This window comes from Sinocyclocheilus anshuiensis, unplaced genomic scaffold, assembly GCF_001515605.1.
Source record: "Sinocyclocheilus anshuiensis isolate Anshui unplaced genomic scaffold, SAMN03320099.WGS_v1.1 scaffold14, whole genome shotgun sequence".
NCBI lineage: Eukaryota > Metazoa > Chordata > Actinopteri > Cypriniformes > Cyprinidae > Sinocyclocheilus > Sinocyclocheilus anshuiensis.
Window position 1 is genome coordinate 704,662 of NW_015544139.1, and position 24,275 is coordinate 728,936.

The window sequence follows — 24,275 nt, forward strand, 5'->3', positions numbered from 1 at the left end:
TGTTTTTTTTTTTAAGTCAGTTTAAGAAGTTTAATAAGTTGAAACAACTTTCACAGTCAATTTGATTCAACTTGACTCATGTTTAACCGTTGCTTCTTGTCATTGTAGGCTTAGGCTTCTTTTTTCAATACATTTTAATGAATATACAAATTAATACAATTAATTTGATTTATTATTACATATTGTTCATTCATTTATTTTTAACACCGCACCCCCCAGCACCCCCATTTTTTCGTGGGCAACACTCCAGGGGGTGCTGCAGCACCCTCAGCATTGTGTGCGTACCTCTGGAGATAAGACACATGCATGTTTCCTTTAATTAAGATTGTCACTAGGTTTGCCCTATGTGCTGCTCCCTGTGTATTGGAAACAATCTCCTGAATCTGTCTGGAAACATTTTCCAAGCCATGATTTCTTACTTGTTATAATGTTTTCTGAATTGTTGTTGTGTTTTCGAAATAATTTTGTTGTTTAGACTTGCATTTGCGTTTGTAATTTGTTATTTTGTTTTCAGAATTGTGATTTGTTTTGTACTTCTCGGTCACCGTAGTTTATGCTTGGATTTGTAATGTAGTAGTACACTGTTGTACTTTACAACTTAGCTCTGTTTGAAAATCAAATAGCATATTACTTGCTGTATCCTGCTTACTATTATTTTGCATGTTTAATTCAGCATGTGGCATCCAGGTATAATTTTGGTAATGTATGGTATTTAACTGTCTAAATCTTAAAATAACAAATTGCGTTTAAAATCACAGCTGCAAATGTAATACACTGATGACAAATGGAAGGTTTAGGGGACAGTTATTTTAGCATAATGTATGTAGAATTATTTTAATATTTAGAATTAGCTTTTATATTTTTAGTTTTCATTTTAATTTTATTTTTTTAAATATTTATATTTAAGCTTTATTTCAGAAAAAAAAAAAGTATAGTTCTATTAACAATATAACACTGCAAATGGAGCACATTGCACTATGGGATACAGCATGTGTGCAGTGTGCTCTTTCGTATACTACAGATATTGGGAAATGTAGTAGTCATCCAGGTATTTTATGCATTTAGTGCAAAATGTATACAATGTATTCTGACCATAGCCTATTACTGCAGTATGTATACAGTGAAGAGTGAACATTTTCTGCATTTGTAGAGTATGCTGCAGAATATTATAATCTGTAAGGCAACCTATTTCCACAGCAGTCAACGAACAAAACCGATTCATCTCGTTTTCCACCAATGTGTGGAACAAAAAGTCACATGCAAATATTTTAGTAGTAATGATTTTATTCAGTTAAGAAATCAGCACATTGAACATATTTACCTCTGTATATACAATGGTCTATTGCACATACGAAAAAAGTGAGAGAAAAAAAGGAAAAACACTTATCACCACAGGCCTAACATGGGTAACAGCTTATGCATTTAAGATATTTACATTTTATAAGTTAGAGCCTTGCTTTATAGAACAATTCACATTACGCAGCGCAATCTGAGGTTCTGATGTATTCACAGGAATATCTGAGGCATTTCCACTATATCATCCCTTAAAATGTGTTGTTAGCCAGGCATCAGAAAATTTGGTCCCTCTCAAAGGAATAATTAGGCTTAGAGATGTTCACACTTCTGCTGGCTGAAAGAAAACTTTACCACCCGGTCAGGGGTTACCTGTATCATTTGCTCTTAAAATGTTAAAACTATTTAAAAAGTCGGATTGGCAATAGTCAGCAGTATAGACACCTCAGAGAAAGAACACAGGATGCTTATCGCTCCTCTGGACTCATGTAAACGGATTTCAAGAGCACACCTGTACACTTAAGATCACTGCTCATTTGTTAGTGTCAGTGACGTGTAAGTGCATTTAATTCATGTTAAAAGTCCAAATGGCATTCAGCAGCAGCTACTTGACGTCTATATGATCTGAAAATTAAAACATAAAAAACAAAAGGAAAACACTTTCAGTCACCCAAGAGCTATGGCCATATGAACCAAGGCAAACATGAAAGTTCACACAGTATAGCAATGACTGTAATGTGTTTGTGGATGCTGTACAGTAGTTTGCAATAAATCCAGTGGTTTCAGACAAGGTAAAAAAAAAAAGGAAATTCACACGGATGGCTCCAGATAGCGGAAATGTATTTATACATTGACGTGTTTTGAGTTAATGCTCGTCTTTGTCTCTTTGACCTTTCTTCTCTTTCTCGTCCTGCAGGGCCATGCCAAGTTTCTTAATGAGAACGGACAGAACTTTATCCAGAGGGTCCATCACTCCCCTCTGCAGCCACTTGGGAATTGTAGTCCTTGCATGGTGGAATCCCAGCTTCTGCAAAATGTAGTCCACCCCCACAGGATCAATCTTACGGCCCGTCCACGAGATCAACCTGAAACATATCACACGTCAAATGAATTCATTACCGACATTAAATGCATGAAAAGTTTGAACTGTGCTGATGATGGTGAAGTATGTATTTGTATGGAGAAAGCAATTACACCACATATAACCACCAAGCAATGCCCTAGCAACCACCCACAACACCTTAGCAACTTCCTAGCATCCCACAGAAAAGCTTTAGCAACTACTTCTATCAACCAGCCAGAACACCCTAGTAGCTTCCAACCATCCATGCAGAAAACCTCAAATACCACATAGCAGAACCTGAGCAACCAGTCAAAACCCCAGAGAAACCAGACAGAAGATCCTAGCAACCACCTGGAAATGTCCTAGTAACGACGTAGCAATGCCCTAGTAATGACCCAGAACACACTAGCAACCGCTTAGTATCCAGTCAGGAACACCACTGCAACTCCTTAACAGTAACTCAGCAACTACTCAGAACACCGAAATAACTGCCTAGCAAACACCCAGAACCTTCTGCAACTGTCTATTAACACCTAGGTGTGTTTGATTTGAGAGGTCAGAAGGGACTGAGGTCATGTGACTGCAGTGTTACCGTAGTGTGGGCTCCAGATGCCAGGTGTTACAGAGGAACTCTCTCCAGTCCACTGTAGTGTAGTTCACTCCATCTTCCTTTTCCTTCTTTTCTGACGAGGCCTCATCCTGCTGCGCCGTGGGGCTCTTCTGACCGGCTCGAGACGCTAAGATGCGCGGCGCGAAGAGAGCTGGAACACGAGCGACACGCTTCACTACAGTGAAAGGGGACATTTATGAAGAAAGGAAATAGGGTGACTCTTGATTTCATGATCTCACCTTTCTCCTTTTCTTTCAAGTATGCCGACACCAGGTCATGCAGGAACATGATGAGCTCTGCATCCATGGTGACGCAGATGTGATCGGTGAACTCGGTCACCACACTGCACTCCACTTTGGGCTTACTGCTGGCATCTGCAACACAGCTCAGCGTCAGCGAGGGTCCCGCGCTCACTTTCAGACTATACAAGCTTATCTAGCATCTTCTGAATAAATCTTAGCTGCCAGAGGCTACTAGAATATTAAATTGGTGCAGTTTATATGTCTGTACCACTGAGAGAAGGTTCCTCTGGGTCTTGTACGTGGATGGATTTGAACTGGAGCTGCATTTTGGGAAGGGCAAAGATGGTCTCGGTTTCGTGGTTGTAGCTGGAGGCGCCCCTGAAGCCGCTCAGGAGGCTGGAGCTCTTTGTTGCTGTGCCACTCTCAGAGTTGTTTGCATCCACGTTACGCAACAAGTTCAGCTCTGACACAAGAAAAGAGAATTATTTCATGAACAATAAAAAATATTCCATTTCAAGAGCAGAAAATATAGTTATCATAAACAGGTGACTGTTTAGGCAAGAAGATGGCTTTACACTGGCTCTGTTCCAAAACCTAGTGAGCTGCCTGTATGAACAGATTTTAAGGCATAATAGGTGTGCTCACCTAACCCTAACCCATGTCTTTTCCACAAGATGGACAAAAGACAAAAAGATAGTTTTACAGTACATGTCTTTTGTGGAGAATGCAATCCCATAATTAAGGGATGCGACGATTCACTCAACTCACGATGCGATACGATTCACGATACGATACGATTTTCTCAATTTTTTTTTAACAAAATGAGATTTAGGACAAATTATAAATTAAAAGGTTTCCTTTTATTATTGTTTGGACAAAATGCTGCACATTTCTTTGTGAAATATGTCAAATAACAAAACTAACTTGAATTTTTAAAATAAATCCCAAATCAAAAACATAACACAAATAAAAGAAATTTCTTCATATAAACAAACTAAGGCTTTGTCTGTGCTCTTTCCATTTAAAATTAGAGCATTACAATGGACTGGCAGCATGGGCAGCTTTTAATCTAAATTTGATTGTATAATTTCAAAATTTATAGCAAAAACAGAATGGTCTGACTTTAGTTTTGTGAAACTATACTACATAAAACATACCTGCACGAAACAAAAACAGCAGATGGGCTGAATGAAAACACAAAGTCACACTCATGAATAGCGGCGACATACACTGCAGTGTTTCCTTGGTTACCGCTGTAAACAAAGCTGCACTTCTGAACATTGCTTTAATATGCATTATACAAAGACGAGATGAAAAGGAAAAAAAAAAACATCTAAACTTTTCTAAAGACAGTCAGTTCCCTTTAGAGATACATTTATATAAACTCCTACCGCCAATTGTATCGTGATTCATTTAATATCGTTTAATATGAATCGTCAATTTTCAACCAGCTCGGGTGCTTCGTTACATCCCTACCCATAATGCACTGCAAAGAGCTAAGTGGAAAAAAAAATCTAAATTAGGAAGCAAAAGCAATGTCTATTACAAATATACATACAATTTTACTCACTTCTGAGAAGTATAAATACAATTTGTTTACAAAATGCTTCTGTATGCTGTGTAGTTTTATGCTTTTCATTTTCAAAATCTTTGAAAATGAGTTTAGAATACAGTTTCCTGTGCAGTTCTCAAATTGACTGTAAAAAATATGTTTTATAAAATGATTAATCTCACATTTCAGTCTAATAAATGATTTTGCATGACATATATAATGGGTATAAAAAAAAACCCCAGCAGACTGGGCAGAAAAAAAAACTATAATTCACTCTCTGACAATAAGTGACGTTTATGGAAAAGCAGAAATACAATAGTTACCTCTGTAAACAAAGCAGACGCACTTATAAACACTACTTTATTAGGCATCCTAAAATGCCATTGAAACTTTTCTAAAGACAGTCAGTAAGTCAGATTATCATGACCAAAATAAATCATGATGATAATGTTGCGATATCTCAAGAAATTTAAGGGGAAAAAATACTTGTTTACCTTAAAAAAAAAAAAAAAAAAGTGTTGGAAAGAGATTTTGTAAAAAAAAAAAAAAAAAAACAACATACAAAAAGAAATGACTGTTGATCGGCACTTCGTGCAGACTAGGGTGTCTACAGCTTGTCTTTTTTTATGGAATCAAAAAACTGGCAAGCAAACTTTTTTCTGGTTATGGGTAGAGTGTCTTGCTTTCATCTGTCATCTTCCATGACATGATTTTATGTAGGGTTGGGTATCGTTTTGGGTTTTTTCGATACCGGTGCCAAATCGATACTTTTAAAACGGTTCCGGTGCCTAAACAGTGCCTGAACCGATACTTATTAAAAAATAAATAAATAAAAATACAAGCATTTCAGTCAAATGTAATTTATGCAATATTTCAAACCTTTAACCCACTTGGGAAAATCAACCCATGGCAACAGTTTAAAAGTAGCCCAATTATGTGGAAAAAAACGCGGACATGGCAACCCTGCATCCAACAAGAGTTACCGGAGTCAGCTTTGACTGATGACTGGAGAGATGACTGACAAGACCATGCTGGAGTATTTGCTGCTCAACAGATTCTGAGCTCATTGACAAATATCAAGAAATCCCGGCCAGACGCATTTTTGTAGGTCTAAAAAGAGGACATGTCCGGGGAAAAGAGGATGTATGGGTCACCCGAATTTATAATCTATTGCTAATCGATGTATTCTTTTTTAAGTAGAATATGGAACATATTTTCTGCCTCATTCTGTGACAAGAAGCCTCATCAGATCACAAAAGGAAGCATTTGACTGGTGTTGTGGAGTAAAAAGGTTATAATTTTCTCTTTTGTTGGACAACAGGTTTAGAAATGTGAATACAAGGGAGGTTTAGCTTTAGGCATTTTAATTTAAGCATGTTTAGCTTAGTTAACGGAAGGCTACCTGCTGCCATCAGAGCAAGTGTAATTACTGCATTACATACTGCTCCTCGGATGCTCTCATTTCCCGAGTTGTGCTTTTAAGTCGAAATGTGAAAACAACATGGACACTCTCGTTACTACAAAGATGTGTTTGATTTGTATTATTAGACCTTTCCGACTTTAGTTCACGTGCATTTTCTCAGTCGGGAAATTATTTTTCACGTGCGGTGCCGCGATGATGTTTCTTACGTCCGTTTCGGAGAACCAGAGGACAGATATTTCAATCGATCACTCAGGCATGGCACCGAAATGAGGCACCGAAATCTGTGTTCGGATTCGGTTCTAGTACATACCGGTTACATAGGTACCGGTGCCATATTGGTACCGGGTTTTGGTACCCAACCCTAATTTTGTGTGGCAGCAGTAGCGACACACTGCACGTTTTTTTGCTATACCACTATATATTATGTTGGAATGTCAATCAGACACAACATTTTTTACGATAATAAGATATGTTAATATGGTATCACCTCATGTAATTTCATAGTCAATACTAGCATATTGCAACACCCCTACGTGAGAAGCACTGTTTATTTACAGAGTTGCTCTGCAACTTCTGAGATTCCTTTTTATGCCTAAGAAGGTGGCTGCCTATTGGGCAATAGCTCACTAGGTTTTGGATCAGAGCCATTGAGTGTGCAACATTTACCTTCGTTCCTCATGGCAGTGACATAGTTGAACCATTCTTTGACTGTAGCCACCCCATGCGGTGGGTTTTCATGGCGGCGGCGGGTAACCTTGGTGATGGTTGCCATTGGGCTCTCCAGAGCACCGCAAGGTTTGGTTACCATGGTATTATGCCCAAGGTGAAAGTCAAGGGTTTGAACGATGTATGTGGAATCATCACTGGTGCCTAGACAAATAACACAACCTGTAAGTCTCAATTTATGAAAGGCCCTTAAAATTATTGGTGAATGATGGATGAATGGATGGAAAGTTGGCACTATGTCTGTACCATCCTCCCAGATCTTCTGTGCTTCAGTCCAGAAGGCGATGTTGGGCTCTTCCAGATGGAAAAGCACCCAGGACTTGGAACGGAAGTTGGGCCCATGGAAACAAGCCAGAGTCATGTGGTTGCCATGGAGACTCATGGAGCCACCCAGCTGCACAGCATCCTCTGGAAGGGGCATCTGGAAGAGGGAAATGTGACATCCCGCCACCATCTTCAACACACTGGGCCAGTGCCTGTGATGAGCTGCATCCATATCTGAGAGAAAGAGACATTTATGTTGGTCTTTAAATTTCATTTCATTAACAACAAAATTGTATGTTAAATCTAAAATAGTCACAAGCACACTAACAGAGTTCAGCTGCTCCTTTGTCCGTGTTGATGACCGGGGTTTTGGGAGGCACGTAGGGCACCGGGCCCCAGGTGGATAGGGCTCGCTTGCTGGTGTCAAACTGCTGTGTAAAGAACTCCTGCAACTTCATGCCGATCTTTATCAGGTCAGGGGTGGTGGAGCGGGAGATGATCACCTGGAATATGTCCCACTGCAGGTCTCCATGTATAAAGATCTCACTGGAGGAGATACACTTCAGTGAATGTTTGTTACGGTTGTGGTCGTCTTTTACATAATCTTCACTAATATGATTGGCTGTTCTTACCTTTTCTCAGATAAACTGGCCTCGGCCGTGCAGAGGTTCACCTTCCACTCGTCCTGGAGTTGCAGGTCAGCGTTACTGAAGATGCCCATCAATATGCTGGAGCCCATGTAGTCCAGCCGGGCCTCTGTGGAGCCCATGGTGATCTGGATCTTATGACTGGGCTGCTGATTTGGATGTTCTGAAATATGGGCTAGAAGAACAACCAGTTAAGATTCACTGAAGAGGATGATAAGACACCAGGGTTGTGTGCCATACAGAATTGAAAAGGCCTTTTCATTTCCAATTCAAATTCTAAATGTCAATTAAAGCTAAATTAAAATGGTATGGCATTTATACAGCATTAGTTAAAGTTGTGTAGTTAAATTCGAAGTATTGGCAGATCTTTTCTTCTGTATTATGACATACATCCAAGTGCAACAGATCGTTGAGAATGAAAAAAAAGTAGGAGATCCATCAGTTGTTGATTTAATGGAGGCAGATCTGTGCTTGCAGTCGACTGTAAGTAAGTTTAAGCAGACTAAATGATAAGAGAAGTCCTGCATATGTTGTTAAGACATTATTTACGGGGTCAAAAAAAGAAATATATGTATAGAGTAGATGACTCAATTCACAATAAGCATTTAGAAAATTTAGTTTTTTTTTTTACACATTACCCATAAACATGTTATCATACACAACATATGCTATTACCATAAATGCCCAGAAATTCACCTATAGAATGTAATACTTAAATGATGTGAATACATATGAATTAAACTAAAATATTATACTAATATTATACCATTATATTATTTAACTTTGCATTAAATCATTTTATGGACCATGGGGAAACACCATTTAAAAGAGCATAATTTACTAAATATATAAAATCAATAGATTCAGTTAATATTAATATCTACTTTTATAAAGTTATCTCAAAACTTGGTGGATCTCAAAATTAGGTGAATATTTTGTGGTGGTGAATGGCAAAATTAAAGTCTGTTTTGATAGCCATTGTAAGTGTTTTAACACTTTAACATTATTATACTTATGTCTAATAATTAGAGAAAATATGTATTCATGAAGAAAGAAAAAAATCAGATTTAGAGGGAACACTTTCTCTCACACAAAAATAAATAAATAAAAGTATACTTACAGACCATCTCGAGTGTGTTGACGTCAATGTTGCCACCCACCACTCCTCCTTTGGAATCAAGTTTGGAGCGGCCCAGCCCAATAGACATGCTGATCTCACGATCTCTGTTACTGCCCACTGACAGACGGCCCTGACTCTTCAACCCACTCGTCGTCCAACTGTTCAAACACACACATGCATAAACAGACATCAGACAGAGAGATATGAAGCGCGTCAACAACTGTACACATCAAATAGTTTCAATAGGTCTCTCATACGTATTGTTGCCCATGACGTTGCTCATGTTCATCTGGACATTAAGCTGTTTAAGGTTTATGGCGAACACCACCAGCGTCTCCCATGGCGAACCCTGCTGTGCTGCTGCTTTTCCGTTCCGGAACGACGGGGTGGAGGTCTTGGTAACAGAGTCTGTAGAAACACACAGACAAACATCATTGATTTAATATGTAATTTTGGAAGAAAACCAGAGCAGCACATCATTACTAGAGCTCCAGAAGCATGTATATTTGTACCTCTGCGCGGTGCTGAGGAGTCGGACACGCTGCGGGAACGTCCGGTGGCAGGTGATTTGATGTGTGCGTGGCTTGGTGTGGCATCAGTGAAGACGGAGGAGGAGGGGTGTTGAGTGGACTGGCCGTCCCATGTCCTCCAGTACGCTTTACGGCTGGATTCAGGAGACAGGTGCTGCGCGATGCTCTCCACAGAGTCTGGCGTGGCAGGACCTGAGGCTACAACACAAATACAGCGGTTACTCTCAACACTTTCCAGCATTCCACTGAAGATATCTGGAAACAGGTGAGCAGGAATATATTACTGTTCAAAAGTTTGGACTAAATATTATTAATATATTCAATAGTCCAAATATATAGTTACATATAGTCCAAAACCTAGATGATCTAAAAAGATCATAAAGGTGTCGTAAAACTAAACCATATAAATCATTTAATCCAAGTCTTGTGACGAGATATGATCACTTTTATATGATGAACAGATTTAATCTAGGCTTTTATTTACATAAAACCACACATACATATAGCGTATCACATAAACTTAACATGGAAGCTTGTGTGTGCGTCCCGTACGTCCATCATATGCGAGAACAAACATCACTGGTTCTTGTGCATCATGCACACACGCTTGAGCTTCTATGTTTACCATATGTGATGTGCTCTATGTATGTGTCAATCATTGTTTAGATGTAAATAAAAGCCTAAATTAAATCTGTTTATCATAAAAGTCAGTCATATCTCTTCACAAGACTTGAATTATATGGCTTGATTCATATGGATTAATTTAATGATGCCTTTATGACCTTTTTGGATATTTTTAATTTTTGCTTGCGTCAACTTTCAATGGAAGAGCCAGAAACCCCTCAGGGTTCATTAAAAATATCTTAATTTGAGTTTCAAATACTAACCAAAGTCTTATGGGATTGGAATGGTATGAGGATAAGTAAATGATAATTTTTATTTTTAGGTGATCTATCCCTTTAAACCACTCAATACCTGAAACTTAAGATTCATCTATTCATAATGCTTTTTTTTTTCCTTTTGACTATTCTACTATTTCCTTGTTTCAGATGTAGTTTTGTCAATGACATTCTGACTAAAAGCGTCTCTTCACTGTTGCAGATGAAACTGTTGTTTTGGCATGTGCGGATCAATGAAGCTGCCAGCTGAGCACCAGTGAGGGGTCTGTTTCTCAAACTAGAAACTGATGTGCTTCTTGTTGTCCAGCTGACATCTGTCATGGTTAGATCCAGTTTGCTTTCTTCTTTCCAGACAGCAGTGCATGAAATAGCCTCCATATCTCAAAATAACCACTGACTGATGAGATGTGTTTTCTTTTGACTATTTATGACACCAAAATTGGACTTCAGAAATGGAAGTGTGCTCAATACTGAAAAAAAAAAACTGTATTGTGATTGCCACACTTCAGTAGCACAACTTTTTCAACTCTGATGATAAGGCTTATAAAATACATAAAAACTACTTAAAGAGCTATTTAATCATCAATAATAATTTACAATGTTATTGCTTTTGTAACTGCATTGTTGGCCAATTAAATGCTACTTTTGTGAAGCATCTCTGCATTGTAAGCATCAATTTCACCGATTCCACACTTTTGAACAGTATTGTAATGAGTGTATGCATGTATAACCTGGTAAGTTAATGGTCTGGTCTCCTAGAAATAATCTCCTGGCAATGCTTCTGCGGTACCAAGCTCGCGGAAATGCAAGAATCTCACTCAGACGTCTCATGTCGTACTTGAAGGATGCAGAACCAATATCACACACCGCTAGAAAAATTGTCATGAATTAGTTATTGAGACAACTGAAAGATTTCCTTTTTTGCATTTTATTATTAAAGGTGCGTGCGGTATGTAGGATTGACACCGAGTGGTTGAACTAGGTATTGCAGGCCAAATTCAAAATATTGGAGAGGGTTTTTTTCACCCGGTCCCTCCTCCTCAGGCTTGCCGCACACGCAGGTTGCCAGATTGATGACGCCAACACTTTCGTTTGCCAGCTTCCATGACTGAAATGAAATACGCTGTGTTTCCCGCCAACTGGCAACCCGGGGTGCCGAAATACAATTGGGTAAACTGACAGTGGGCGGGTTTCACAAACCAAAACAGAGACAGACATTCCGGCCTGCATTTTCAAAGGAGAATAACTGACTGTAGCATTGTTTTTCAGATAAACAAATATGTTAACTTAGCATGTTTCTTAAATATCTGCAAACATATTATCGTATTTTTATGCTTTAGTAGAGTCAAAAACGTACATACAGCACCTTTAAACAAACTATCGTTCAAAAGTTTGGGGTTAGAATTTTTTCTTATGCTCACCTAGGTTGCAAGTATTTGATCAAAAAGATAGTAAAAACAGTAATATTGTAAAATATTATTACAATTAAATTTTTCTTTGGTGATCAAAAAACATTTCTTATTATTATCAATGCTGATATGACAATGTGACATTTTTTCGGGATTGTTCCATGAATAGAAAGTTCTAAAGAACAGTGTTTTTTTAAATATTAATCTTTTTAACAATATAAATGTCTTTACTGTCACTTTTGATCAATTTAATGCATCCTTTCCTCCAAAAAATAAAATAAAATAAATCATTTTACCAAACCTTTGAATAGTAGTGTAACACTTTAGCATTCAAGCACAATGCTAAAGTATGAAACATATGGAAAAAGCCTTAGTAAGGTGATGCATCAGACATCCTCAAGGACATCCCAGTACTTTATTGTGAATTCCTCACCTGAGATGTTGATAAGAGTTGTGTCCATCTTCCCGCCCTTGCTGGCAATTAAAGTATCAATAAATGCTGGACTTCCTGCCCGTCTCATCCGGGAAAGACTGACTTTTACAAACTCCAAGTTGATTGAGAGAGAGTCTTTCCTGCCCGTGACTGAAGAGGCCTCCTCGTCCACTGCTCCTAAACAAGCCAAAGTCATCTCCAGAGTCTTACAATGTTCTTTACAGTATGTAAGTTGATGTTACATATAAACTGTCTATGAGTATTGTCTATGCATGGGGCTCATACCCAGCGGTCCTGGTCCAGGTGGGAGGCCAGTAACTGCAGACTTCTGTTTGCCGGCTCCATAAGGATGAAACACATACAGTGAAAAATCTGACATACAGGCAGTGAAACTCAGACCTGATGAGTTTATGGGTGGCGCTGTTAGATCTGATTGGCTGCTGTGGTGGCGACTCCGGCCTAGAGGACTGCCTAATCCTGTGGATGGCCCTGAGGGATGGAAGGAGTTTCAGTGGTTACCATTAGCCAATACAACCTCAAACTAATACGAACTAAAAGAAACACTACTTACTGACCCCAAAATTTTGAATGGTAGTTTATTTCAAAATTACATAAGAGAGATTTTCAGTACTGTACATTCATACCTTTGCTTCCAGGCACTCTGTTGGCATTGTGTACCGATGGAGGTGTGGAGGAAGGTGTGTGAGGGCCCTCAGATGGATAGGTGGTGGCGGTGGGCTCAAGCTCACCCCTATTGGATGAGAAAACCAGGTCCAGAGAGGGAAGTTTCAGCATGCACTCTACTCGAGACATGGGCAGACAGCTGAACCGGATTTGAGATGGCTGAGAAACAAACACAATGAAATTAACCAACCACTCAGATGGTTACTACCGAGTATTGCTTGAAAGAACGCGGGTATACCTGCACCCTGACATAAACTACCACATCCACAGGGAAGGAGGAGTACGAAGACGTAGCAGAAGACACAAGAGACACCTGAGACTCCTCCAGAGGCTCCACAGAATCAAAATGACCTACATCCTCATCGGGAACATTCAGGGCTACACAAACACACATTAATATCAGCATAAAGTATACACACAAACACCTCACAGAATTGTGTTTTGTTATTTTAATATACAAAGTGACAAATGTTAAATCTGAAGGCACACTGACTTGTGTAGTTTCTGTCGACTGGTGTGATGGGAATGGTTTCCAGCGCTTTCTCCAAGAAGTCCAGCAGACATGGACTGATGACCATTTCCTCTGGCAGTGTCTGCAGAGCTACCCATGCATACAGCTTAGCCATCTTCACCCCCACACTTGCCTTACCTTTAGCTGCTCATGCAAACACACAAACACACACATAAAGTTGAAAACAATCCTTTTCTGTTGCCAAATTATCATGCATTGAATGCAAAAGATTCCTGCTTAGGATGCAACCATATGGCATCTAATGCACCTCCAGCATGCATGCCATGCAGTATGCATGATGCACAACAGCGCAGCCAAAACACCCAGAAATTGTTTAACAAAAGCATAAGGTGCAATGAAATGTCATAGAAAAAAGTGCATTAAATGAATAGCACTGTCCAGAACAGTGGTGGCTCGTCGGGGGAGGCAGGGGAGGCACAGCTTCCCCATAATTTTGAGGTGAAAATGGGAGGAGGACGATTTAATGTTAATAAAATTCACAGTTCATGTCTCAGAATGTGTATGTTTTGTTTGTAATTTCACAGTTGTAATACCATAACGTGAAAGCGCCGCTTTTCTATCGCGAATGTGGCAAATCTGCTGATGTAATTACAACCGCTAATGATAGAGAAGGGGAGGGGGAGAGCTGAGCTCTCGTGCCTCTGTTGGTAAAAAAAAATAGCCAATCAGCATCGAGTGTTCACTTTCGAGTGTTGAGAAAAGAAACCTCGCAAGGGAGGCTAGCCTCCCTTCTGATATGAACCAAGCATCAGAGACGTAAATTACGTGATATTAGTTTGAACGTCTGTCGCTGCGCAGCAAATAATAATAATATTAATAATAATCGGCAGGGATCCCAGACCAATACAATTAGTGCGCCTCCTCTATTTTAAAACCCACGAGCCACCACTGGTCCAGAACTATTTATAGTTTAAATCACCATCCACTTTCATTGTATGGAAAAGAGAAGCTTGAACATTCAACCTTAAATCTAATTTTGTGTTTTAAAGAAACAACATGAGGCTGAGTAAAATTTTGTTGAAGCAATTACTGAGATACTGAGTGATATGCATTTAATTACATTTTTCATTTAGGAGATACTTTTATCCTAAGCTACTTACTGCAAAGAAACAACATGAGGCTGAGTAAAATTTTGTTGAAGCAATTACTGAGATACTGAGTGATAATGCATTTAATTACATTTTTCATTTAGGAGATACTTTTATCCTAAGCTACTTACTGATATTTAACATACATTATTGTATATTTTTTTTAGTATTACACATTACTGTTCAAATGTTTGGGGTTGGTAAGATTTTTTTAAAGACAAATACATTTATTCAGCAAGGACAAATTAAAGATTTTTATTTCAAATAAATGCTGTTTTGTTTTGTTTTGTTTTACTTTCTATTCATCAAAGAATCCTAGAAAAACGTAACAGTTTGTATGAAAAATTTTAGCAGCACAACGGTTTTCAAAATCAATAATAAGAAATGTTTCTTGAGCATCAAATCAGCATATTAGAAAGATTTCTGAAGGATCATGTGTGGAGAGCAGAGCAGATACAGTGGAGCTCAGAGCTGTGGGCCATGCTCCAGTGACAGAGAAGAGGCTGAGCACATGCAGGAAGCCAGCGGCAGATGACCAGACCGGAATAGAGTGTGTACCTGAAGGGAGAGGAGGGGGAGGTGGGGAGAGGAGTGTGTTAGTCTTGCCAGGGCCTGAGGCTGGTGGTGTGGGTACGTCTCTCATACCATACAACTTGGACTCTTTGGAAAGGGTTCTGGGAAGGGAGGATCCACGAGAGGCATTTGGTGATTCCGTCTTCAGCATTTTAGAATTGTAATGTAGCTGTAAAGACACAGAGAGGAAGGATGAGTGCCACAGTTAACTAATCATGAAAAGTGTAAATTAATGCATTCATTTGGGTTTGTACTGTAACTTGTTTTTTTTCAGTTGAGCATTATAAACCATCAGACATGCCAGTTGCATGAATGCAAGTGCAAATCAGATGCATTTAAATAGGTCTATAGATCTATGAGTGTATTTGGGTGGGTTTTACACATCAAAATCAGTGCTGATATAACATTATCTGACACTCAAAAATCTCAAAAAGTCAGTCTCAGGTAAAAAAAAAAAAAAATGGACAAAAATTCTACGGTGTGCACCTGTCTTTAATTGAACCACAAGAAAATACACATAGTTGTGCGAAGCATGTAAAAAGATCCACAACAGACCTTAACATCCACTCCAGGGATGTAGAAGACAGTGGTCTCAATGTCACTGCTCTTGCTCTGCAGAGAAGTGGGCACTCGCTTAGCATTCAGTAGATGGGAGCTGGAGGCAAAACTGTGCTGCTGCTTTCGCTTCTTAGGAGGAGATTCCTGATCCAGACTCCTCGAACTCTGCTCACAACTCCTAAACAACAGAATGAGAGGGAGAAAGACCTTTTACAGGAACACTTTGCAGCCCTGATCAAAATCCAAACCAATAGAGTGATGTAGAGATGATGTATTTTTTGAAGACCAAAACAAAGAAACCATTTTTTTAGTACTTCCGGTTCCATCGGTGTGAAGTCAGTGGGGTTTTTGAATGGGTTGGCTAATACAAGTGTAAGATATTCTAATGTTTTGTTCTATGTCCTAAAATAGACCAGTATCAGTTATGATTTTTTATGCTTTTACTTGTCTTGAAAAAGTGGGATAAATGGGTCTACAAAGGTCGTTGGGGACATTAAATGTTATCACACCAAACAAGAAAACTCATCTAATCACTAATCTGATTTTACAGCCTCATTCTGTCCATAATCACGCTTAAGCAAACCATTCTAACTCAAACACTCAGGAAAAATGTTTTTTTTTTGTTTTGTTTTTTTTTAAATAAAGACTAAAAGAGTTGTTGGAAGCTTAATGATGGCATTGTTATAGTCATGAGACCATAGTATAGTTTTAATTTTTACTTCTGACGATTGTATTTAGGCTTCAAAATTCAGAAAAGTTGTGTTCATCTGCAAAGAATATCACAATGAACACAACGTGCAAGAATCATTAACGTTTGCTGATCACAGAGCCAAAGCCAATGGAAAAATCCTATTGAGCTTTGTCAAGGAAACCAGGATGATGCTTACTTCTGCGTTACAAAAATATGTCATCACTGCAGTGCTCTATTAACTGAAGTCAACATGAGAGAGTGTGTCCATTTTGTTGTGTCTCTTCACCTCCTCACTGCGAGATCTTCATGCTCGGGCGGCTGGGCGCTGGGGTGCAGCACACATTTGCCGCTGTCGATCTCAACACGCACGTCCAGCTCAAAGTCAATGTTCCGCTCGGTGGGCGGAGCTAATCCTCCACGCTGAGGGGGTGTGGCCGGCCAGCGCTCGCTGAATAATGCAGACAGTGCAGATGACTTTCTCTGAGAGCCCCTGAGAAACAAACATACGGACTGTCAGTTTAGTGAGTGTAATTGTGTTTGTGGAGTGTTTACCTGTGCTGTGTTTAACGCACCCTGATCTTCGATAACAGCTGTGAGGTCTGTCCCTGTCAAACTCGTCATCTTTGTCCGAATCCTCTGAAGAAGTTGAGGAGAGGTCATCACGGCGGGTGTCATCAGGCTGGAAGGGAATGGTTGGTGAAAAGACTGCTGGTGTGCCAGGGGCACTGAACACTGAGCATGATGGGTAATGGGCAGGATCATCAATGGTGACAGACAACAGGTCCAACTCTGTCTCCTCCGGGAACTTCAACAATCAGTGAAAGCCAGCTGTTAGAAAACCTGTCTATGCATCTATCCATCTATTCATCCATTTATCTCTCCTAAATGATTCATGTCTCTTCGACCTACATGATTGTATCTTACAAAAACATATCCAGGTCACATGTCACCACAAAATCAAAACAAAAAAGGGAACAAAAGTAGAAAAAATGATTTGCATTAAAAAAAGAAGCACATTTTAAGATCCATGATATTAGTGACTCTTTAAATTCATCGTTATCTAATCCAACATCGGATGTTTAACCCTTAAATGCATACCTCGGGTCTTTAGCAACCCGGGACATCATTCTCTACCCTCTCCCTCCTTCATTTTCCTCAATCTATTCATTATAAACAATATAACATGAAAAAAATAGTAAAATATAAAAGAATGCCTGTTTTCTGATACATTTTTTGTAAAAAGTGTATAGGGAACCTATATATCCTGTATAATGTACTTACATACAGACCCGAGGTATGTAAATGTGTAAGTATTTTTTCCTGCGCAACTATATTTACATATCTGATGCCTCAATTTGTGCAATGCATCTTTTTTTCCTCAAGGTGGCACTGTTTGATACACAATGATGACGTGATGTTTCACTCATAATTACCGCAGGCATAAAACAAACGAATATTATCAGCAAAAACTGAACTGGTTTGAATGGCTTTACTGCAATTACTATATGCAATAAAATATAAATGTCACTGCCATTTGATGCTGGATGTGGTGAATAAGCTGCCAGTGATCAAAATATTGAATATGAAGTCATTGAAAACGATAGTTTTGAGAATATGGTTGAGATCGTGAATGTGAGGCAGATGCTGAATGTACTGTGGAAGTGCGCTGAGGATGACAGCGATGGTAAAATCATCTGCTCAAATTGAACCCTTTTAAGTTTCAAAAGGAAACGAAATATGCTTTATTTTATTCTTCTGTAACTGTTCTTAAAATATCAAGATACTTTTTTGCTATAGTAGAAGTCCATCCGTGCTGGATATATAGGTTCTCTAAAGACCCGAATATGAAATTATGATTGGTGAAACATTCATGCATTTAAGGGTTAACTAATCTCAAAATGAACAATCTTTCATATTTTACATTGTTATGTTAATGTTATGATGCCTAAATTCACTTATAGCATTTAAAACAACTGATTTCATTTTGAGTAAATTGCATTTTTGTAAGCAAAATAGTATAGCATTTTAACAATCAGATATTTATCATTTATCAGCCATCAAAATAATTATTGGATATTAGTATTGAACAGAATTTGAATATTGATGCATCACTACCATCATATATCTGGAGATTTTACCCTTGGGTTTGTAATTACCATTACATTCAATGATGATTCTTATTGCCACAATTCTTACTTAATGTACTTAAAAATATTGTTCCAATGCAAATAAATAAATAAATAAATCCTTTATGTTATTGATGTAAAATGCAATTTCTATTTTTTCTTGTGATTTTGTGGTGAAATATAACCCTGGCATGTCTAAAAGCTATAAACGGCCACTAAGCTATTATTTTGGGTCTGTTAGATTAATTCTCATCAGGATTGCAACTGAAATAGAAGTCCCTTTATCCAATGGTCTAACATTTACAAATTATCTCCTGAACTGGGCTTCTGTTGAGATCATAGAGTGGAAGATTGCTTTAATATTTCCACCGGACACTTACTTGAATGTCAGTTTATCTATCCATCCATCATTCTGTCTCTCTGCTGATGTACTCAAACCTAAACTGAACTGATTCTGACTCACTGCCAATTCAAACCGTATCTGTTGGCTGATAGCTCATAACCAGTGAGCACTTTTAAGAAAGTTTTCCTTTTCCCAATTCATGCTTTCCACTAAGACCCAGCAGAGGAGAGAGGGATGAGAAAAGAAAAGATGAAAAGATGGACAGATGACAAGAAAGTCATCATGAGCAATGCAATTGACAAAGATCCAGACATGCTGAAGAAACAAGAGCTGATTAGTTAAGTCAACACAGCACAAGAGCAGATTTACATGTGGAGTGAGAGAGTGTGTTAATGAATGTGTAAGTAGAGAGATGAAGAGAAAATAAGACCACTCTTCAGCCTAAGATCCAAAAAGGCTAAAATCATTCAGTCGCTGATCATTTTTGATTGGATTTTGAACAGCCGATTTAGATTTAGCGATTTCACACCACAAGACTTTCATGCACAGAGATTCAGAGGTGATTTTATAAGATTCAGATAAGATTTGATATGGACCGTTTTTCTCCGGTACCTTAAAAACTGAGTCAGCTGGACTTGGGATTGGGTTTGGGGTTTCCATCTTAAACACAAACAGATTTACTGAGCTATACAGTACATGAACATATGTGTTCAGCACAGTACGTGTATAAGTCAAGAGTGAAGCACTTGCAGGTGAAACCATAAAACCAATGAGTGTGTGTATATATGTGTGCATTTGTCCAAGTACACTGCTGTTCAAAAGTTTGGGGTCAGTAAGATTTTTTAATATTTTGGAAATGAAGTCTCTTATGCTCACTAAGGCTGAATTAATTTAATCAAAATGACAGTAAAAACAGCAATATTGTTAATATTGCTGTTCAAGAAACATTTCCTATCATTATCAAATGTTAAAAACAATTGTGCTGCTTAATATTTTTGTATAAACAGTGATATTTTTTGTGATAATTCTTTGATGAATAGAAAGTTAAAGAACAGCATGTATTTGAAATAATGTTCTTTTGTAACATGTTAAATGTCTTGACCGTACTTATGATCAATTTAATGCATCTTTTCTAACTGAAATATCAATAAACAAAAAAATCTTACTGACCCCAAATTTTTGAATGGTAATGTAAAAAGCAAAGCTTTATTTAACTTTACAACTTCACTGATACGTAAACAATGAACATGAAGATGGAACAATAGAATGAACAAATATACAGACTCCGGTACACACAGATGTATGCATGCACACTACCGTGTCGATGTTGAAGGTAACCCTTGGTGCTGGAGATGCTACATCCACTTTAATGTCTGGCAGGTCGTCCCTTTAGAAAAAAAAAAAATGAATGAATTGAACAAACTAAGGATGTGTAACTGACATACGCTAACCCATCTGTGATTAAATGTGAGTGTGTGTATGTGTGTGTGTGTGTGTGTGTGTGTGTGTGTACCTGGGTCTATCCGACCTCTTCATTGGTGGTCTGCCTGTTGCTGAAATGCTCTTTGACCTGCTGTTGTTGTAGCTTGGCTTGTAGCCTAAACCCCATTTATCTTTCAATGATGCAGCCTAAACAAAGCACAAATTCAATTAATGCAACATTTCATCTCCACCATGCTTACAATGTATTGAGCTTAATCAAGTCTCTCACCCGCATGCTGGAGCGCCGTAGCTTCTTGCGCACATCCCGACGGATATCATTGACAGCAACAGATTCTAAATGTTGATAGCGCTGGATTTCCTGGTTTATGGTGCCTTCACTTGCTCCCAGTTTCCTTAGAGATAGAGAGAAAAAAATCAAGAATTATAGGGATTTCTTTTAGGCAGAAAACAACAGATTGAGATATATTATTAGTCAGGTTGACATTACTTGAGATCGTCAATGACTTTGGCCTGCTCATTGAGTTCTCTAATATCCACCAAGCGCTTGGAGAACTTCCGTCCACGAGCATCGATGATTTGATTGCTCATGACTGCCTGTCTGCGCAGGTCAACAGATTCCTGTAAGAGGAAAATGACTGTCAAAATAATACATTTAAGATACAAGATGCACTTAGGGGTGGGCGGAATAACAAAATCTTTTCTTATCATGGTATGAGTAATTCAAAACGATTATTTTATTTTATGTATGTATGTGTATATATATATATATATATATGTCATTTTTATTTATTTTAAAATACAGTACAAACAGTAATGTGAAATGTTATTACAATTTAAAATAACTGTTTTTCTATTTTATTTTATGTAATTTATTGCTGTAATGGAAAAGCTGAATTTTTAGCAGCCATTACTCCAGTCTACAGTGTCACATGATCCTTCAGAAATCATTCTAATATGCTGATTTGAAACTCAGAAAACATTTCTTATTATTATCATTACACTGAATAAAAGTTGAGTTTCCTTAGAGATAGAGAGAAAAAAATCAAGAATTATAGGGATTTCTTTTAGGCAGAAAACAACAGATTGAGATATATTATTAGTCAGGTTGACATTACTTGAGATCGTCAATGACTTTGGCCTGCTCATTGAGTTCTCTAATATCCACCAAGCGCTTGGAGAACTTCCGTCCACGAGCATCGATGATTTGATTGCTCATGACTGCCTGTCTGCGCAGGTCAACAGATTCCTGTAAGAGGAAAATGACTGTCAAAATAATACATTTAAGATACAAGATGCACTTAGGGGTGGGCGGAATAACAAAATCTTTTCTTATCATGGTATGAGTAATTCAAAACGATTATTTTATTTTATGTATGTATGTGTATATATATATATATATATGTCATTTTTATTTATTTTAAAATACAGTACAAACAGTAATGTGAAATGTTATTACAATTTAAAATAACTGTTTTTCTATTTTATTTTATGTAATTTATTGCTGTAATGGAAAAGCTGAATTTTTAGCAGCCATTGCTCCAGTCTACAGTGTCACATGATCCTTCAGAAATCATTCTAATATGCTGATTTGAAACTCAGAAAACATTTCTTATTATTATCATTACACTGAATAAAAGTTGGGCTGCTTAATATTTTTGTGGAAACTTTCAGGATTCTTTGATGGAAAGACACTTCAAATGAACAGCATTTATCTGAAATTGAAATTTTTTCACTATGTAAAAGTCTGTACTGCCACTTTTGATTAATTTTGCTGAATTAAAAAACAATAAAAAAATGACACCAGTGTATATTTTGCAGGAAATTCAATAAAAAATAAGTTATTTCTTATTTTGTTAATTTTATAATAAAAATAATTAAGTTAATTTTACAACACAAAAAAAAAACATATACCAAAATCACAACCTGTTGCCATATTTCAACAGTCGCACAGTGTTTCCCATCATTCCGCCCAGCCCTAGGTACAGTCATGCATAAAGGTTTCAAAATCATACTGACTGCTGAACAGTCAAAACAAGTGTGGATCATTACAACACATCAGACAAAGAAAAATCACAACACCACCCCAAAAAAACTGATTACTGAACACAGCTTGTCCATGAGAAATGCCTCCTTTGGAAACAGGAAATAAGAAGAGTCTAAGATGTCACCAGCCACTCATTTCTCATGGAGAGACATCAGACAAGACTAAAAAGCAGCAGGAAACTGTAGAATCCAGACTCGCTCAACATATTTCAGTTCTAGGCACAATTCAACAAGGTTTTGAGCGATCTTAAAAGCAACTTCCACCCTGAGAGCATGAACAAGATGGAGAGAAAGAATGTGACAGAGAAACAGAAAGGACTGAAAAGCAAACGGGAGCTCTGAAGTACATACACAGCCCCAGGACAGGGGTCTGGGATGTCTAGTTCGTTCTGCATTGGCTGTGGATGGCAGGCGAACACTTCTCGACTTTAGCCGAGTGATTGTGGATGATGGAGTAATATTACGACACTCAGAAGGTGAGAGGGGAGGGGGGCTGGGGCTAATGCCAAGTATGCTGTTCACCAGCCGCCTCCTGAACGAAAGTCTGGGACTGAGATCCCCTTCAGGACACTGCAAACATGGGCCGGTTTAAAACAAACACAAATGCACATATTGAGTACACAGACATCGAGTACAAATGAGCACAAATACAAAGGCACTTCACATTTCCTGCTCTGAACATAAAAATGACATTAATATACATGCACAAAAAACAAGAAACCAAAGAAGCAGACAATGTAAATGAAAAATCTAAAAACATTCACAAACACTTTACACTGACATTAACAAATGTTAGTGACATAAAGAGTGTGAGCTCTGACCATGTGTATGGGGGGAGACATGCCGTCACTCTCGTCCTCGTCTGATAGGTCAGCCATGTTGACTGAGTTGAGGTCTGTGATGTCATCATTGTCCTCTTCACCAGTCAGAGAGGTGAGGGTGTTACCCAGAGCATTCAGACGCTTGCCGATGTTGGGATCCATGTGCACATCGATGCCACACATCTTCCACAAGACATTTAGAGTCCACGTTCCTGCACTGCTGCTCTCTGAAGTATTGAAAGGTTTTGTTATTAAATACAGACAAAACATCAAACATGAAGTCAGAATGAAATCCAAATTAATATTTATTTCCTTAATTTTTTCTTGTTTAGTGCATTTCATTAATGTACACCACAGTAAATGATTTCTGAAGGATCAAGTGACACTGAAGACTGACGTAATGGCTTCTGAAAATTCAGCTTTGCCTTTACAGAAATAAATTAAATCTAAAAATATATTCAAATAGAAAACAGTTCTTTTAAACTGTAACAATATTAATGTTACTGTTTTTACTGTATTTTTGATCAAATAAATACAGTCTTGTCAAGAGTCTTCTTTTAAAAACATTAGAACTCTCACAGACCCCAAATGTTTCAACGTTTTAAAATTTATTTTTTTTTCTAGTTGAATATACCATTTTATTCAGAATACTGAAAAACACCATTTCACACACACCTGCAGAGGCCTGGCCTGTCGTTCTGGAGCAAACCTCGTAAGTGCCATCAGGGACAACACCTGGAAAACCACACTGAGTGTTTCAAGAATCCGGGAAGTATTATGGGGCCAAAAACGGAGACAATTTTTACGATTTAACACTGAGTGTTACTCACAGGCATTTATGACCAGGTCGCCTCTGATCTCAGGTTTCCAGTCATCCCAAGTTGTCTCAAACCCCTCAGCAAATCGAATGCAAAAGTTCTTGAAATGGCCTTTGCTGACCAGAGATTCAGAGGAGCAGGCTGTGATTAGTGTACTCTCGATGGTTAACACCAGTGCTGAGCCAGTATCAAAATCAATACTGTGATTGGCCTATGTACAGCAGAAAGAAGGGACAAACATTTAACATCAATCATTCTGACCCACAGAAATGGAAATATTGCAAACAATATATGTGTATGAAGGGTGAAATACAAGCCCACGGGATTGTATACAGTTAAAGGCC

General features: G+C 38.2%; 1 protein-coding gene across 1 annotated transcript in view; it reads right to left on the reverse strand.

The window, feature by feature from the left end:
• Nucleotides 1-1,266: 1,266 nt before the first annotated feature.
• Nucleotides 1,267-24,275, reverse strand: part of LOC107695027 (uncharacterized protein KIAA1109-like) — a 66,788-nt gene continuing 43,779 nt past the window's right edge. The window contains exons 58-87 of the mRNA XM_016494802.1: nucleotides 23,944-24,142; nucleotides 23,789-23,848; nucleotides 23,114-23,340; nucleotides 22,644-22,862; nucleotides 21,365-21,495; nucleotides 20,518-20,641; nucleotides 20,320-20,435; nucleotides 20,124-20,193; nucleotides 19,419-19,466; nucleotides 16,910-17,142; nucleotides 16,624-16,827; nucleotides 15,644-15,824; nucleotides 15,074-15,257; nucleotides 13,389-13,550; nucleotides 13,134-13,273; nucleotides 12,856-13,054; nucleotides 12,497-12,700; nucleotides 12,212-12,388; nucleotides 11,101-11,238; nucleotides 9,453-9,668; nucleotides 9,198-9,348; nucleotides 8,941-9,098; nucleotides 7,806-7,995; nucleotides 7,502-7,719; nucleotides 7,156-7,407; nucleotides 6,850-7,053; nucleotides 3,477-3,671; nucleotides 3,206-3,340; nucleotides 2,949-3,117; nucleotides 1,267-2,378 (exon numbers count right to left, since the gene is read on the reverse strand). Coding sequence (XP_016350288.1) covers nucleotides 2,159-2,378; nucleotides 2,949-3,117; nucleotides 3,206-3,340; nucleotides 3,477-3,671; nucleotides 6,850-7,053; nucleotides 7,156-7,407; nucleotides 7,502-7,719; nucleotides 7,806-7,995; nucleotides 8,941-9,098; nucleotides 9,198-9,348; nucleotides 9,453-9,668; nucleotides 11,101-11,238; nucleotides 12,212-12,388; nucleotides 12,497-12,700; nucleotides 12,856-13,054; nucleotides 13,134-13,273; nucleotides 13,389-13,550; nucleotides 15,074-15,257; nucleotides 15,644-15,824; nucleotides 16,624-16,827; nucleotides 16,910-17,142; nucleotides 19,419-19,466; nucleotides 20,124-20,193; nucleotides 20,320-20,435; nucleotides 20,518-20,641; nucleotides 21,365-21,495; nucleotides 22,644-22,862; nucleotides 23,114-23,340; nucleotides 23,789-23,848; nucleotides 23,944-24,142 — 5,124 coding nt within the window. The 3' untranslated portion in view covers nucleotides 1,267-2,158. The remainder of the gene's footprint in view (nucleotides 2,379-2,948; nucleotides 3,118-3,205; nucleotides 3,341-3,476; nucleotides 3,672-6,849; nucleotides 7,054-7,155; nucleotides 7,408-7,501; nucleotides 7,720-7,805; nucleotides 7,996-8,940; nucleotides 9,099-9,197; nucleotides 9,349-9,452; nucleotides 9,669-11,100; nucleotides 11,239-12,211; nucleotides 12,389-12,496; nucleotides 12,701-12,855; nucleotides 13,055-13,133; nucleotides 13,274-13,388; nucleotides 13,551-15,073; nucleotides 15,258-15,643; nucleotides 15,825-16,623; nucleotides 16,828-16,909; nucleotides 17,143-19,418; nucleotides 19,467-20,123; nucleotides 20,194-20,319; nucleotides 20,436-20,517; nucleotides 20,642-21,364; nucleotides 21,496-22,643; nucleotides 22,863-23,113; nucleotides 23,341-23,788; nucleotides 23,849-23,943; nucleotides 24,143-24,275) is intronic.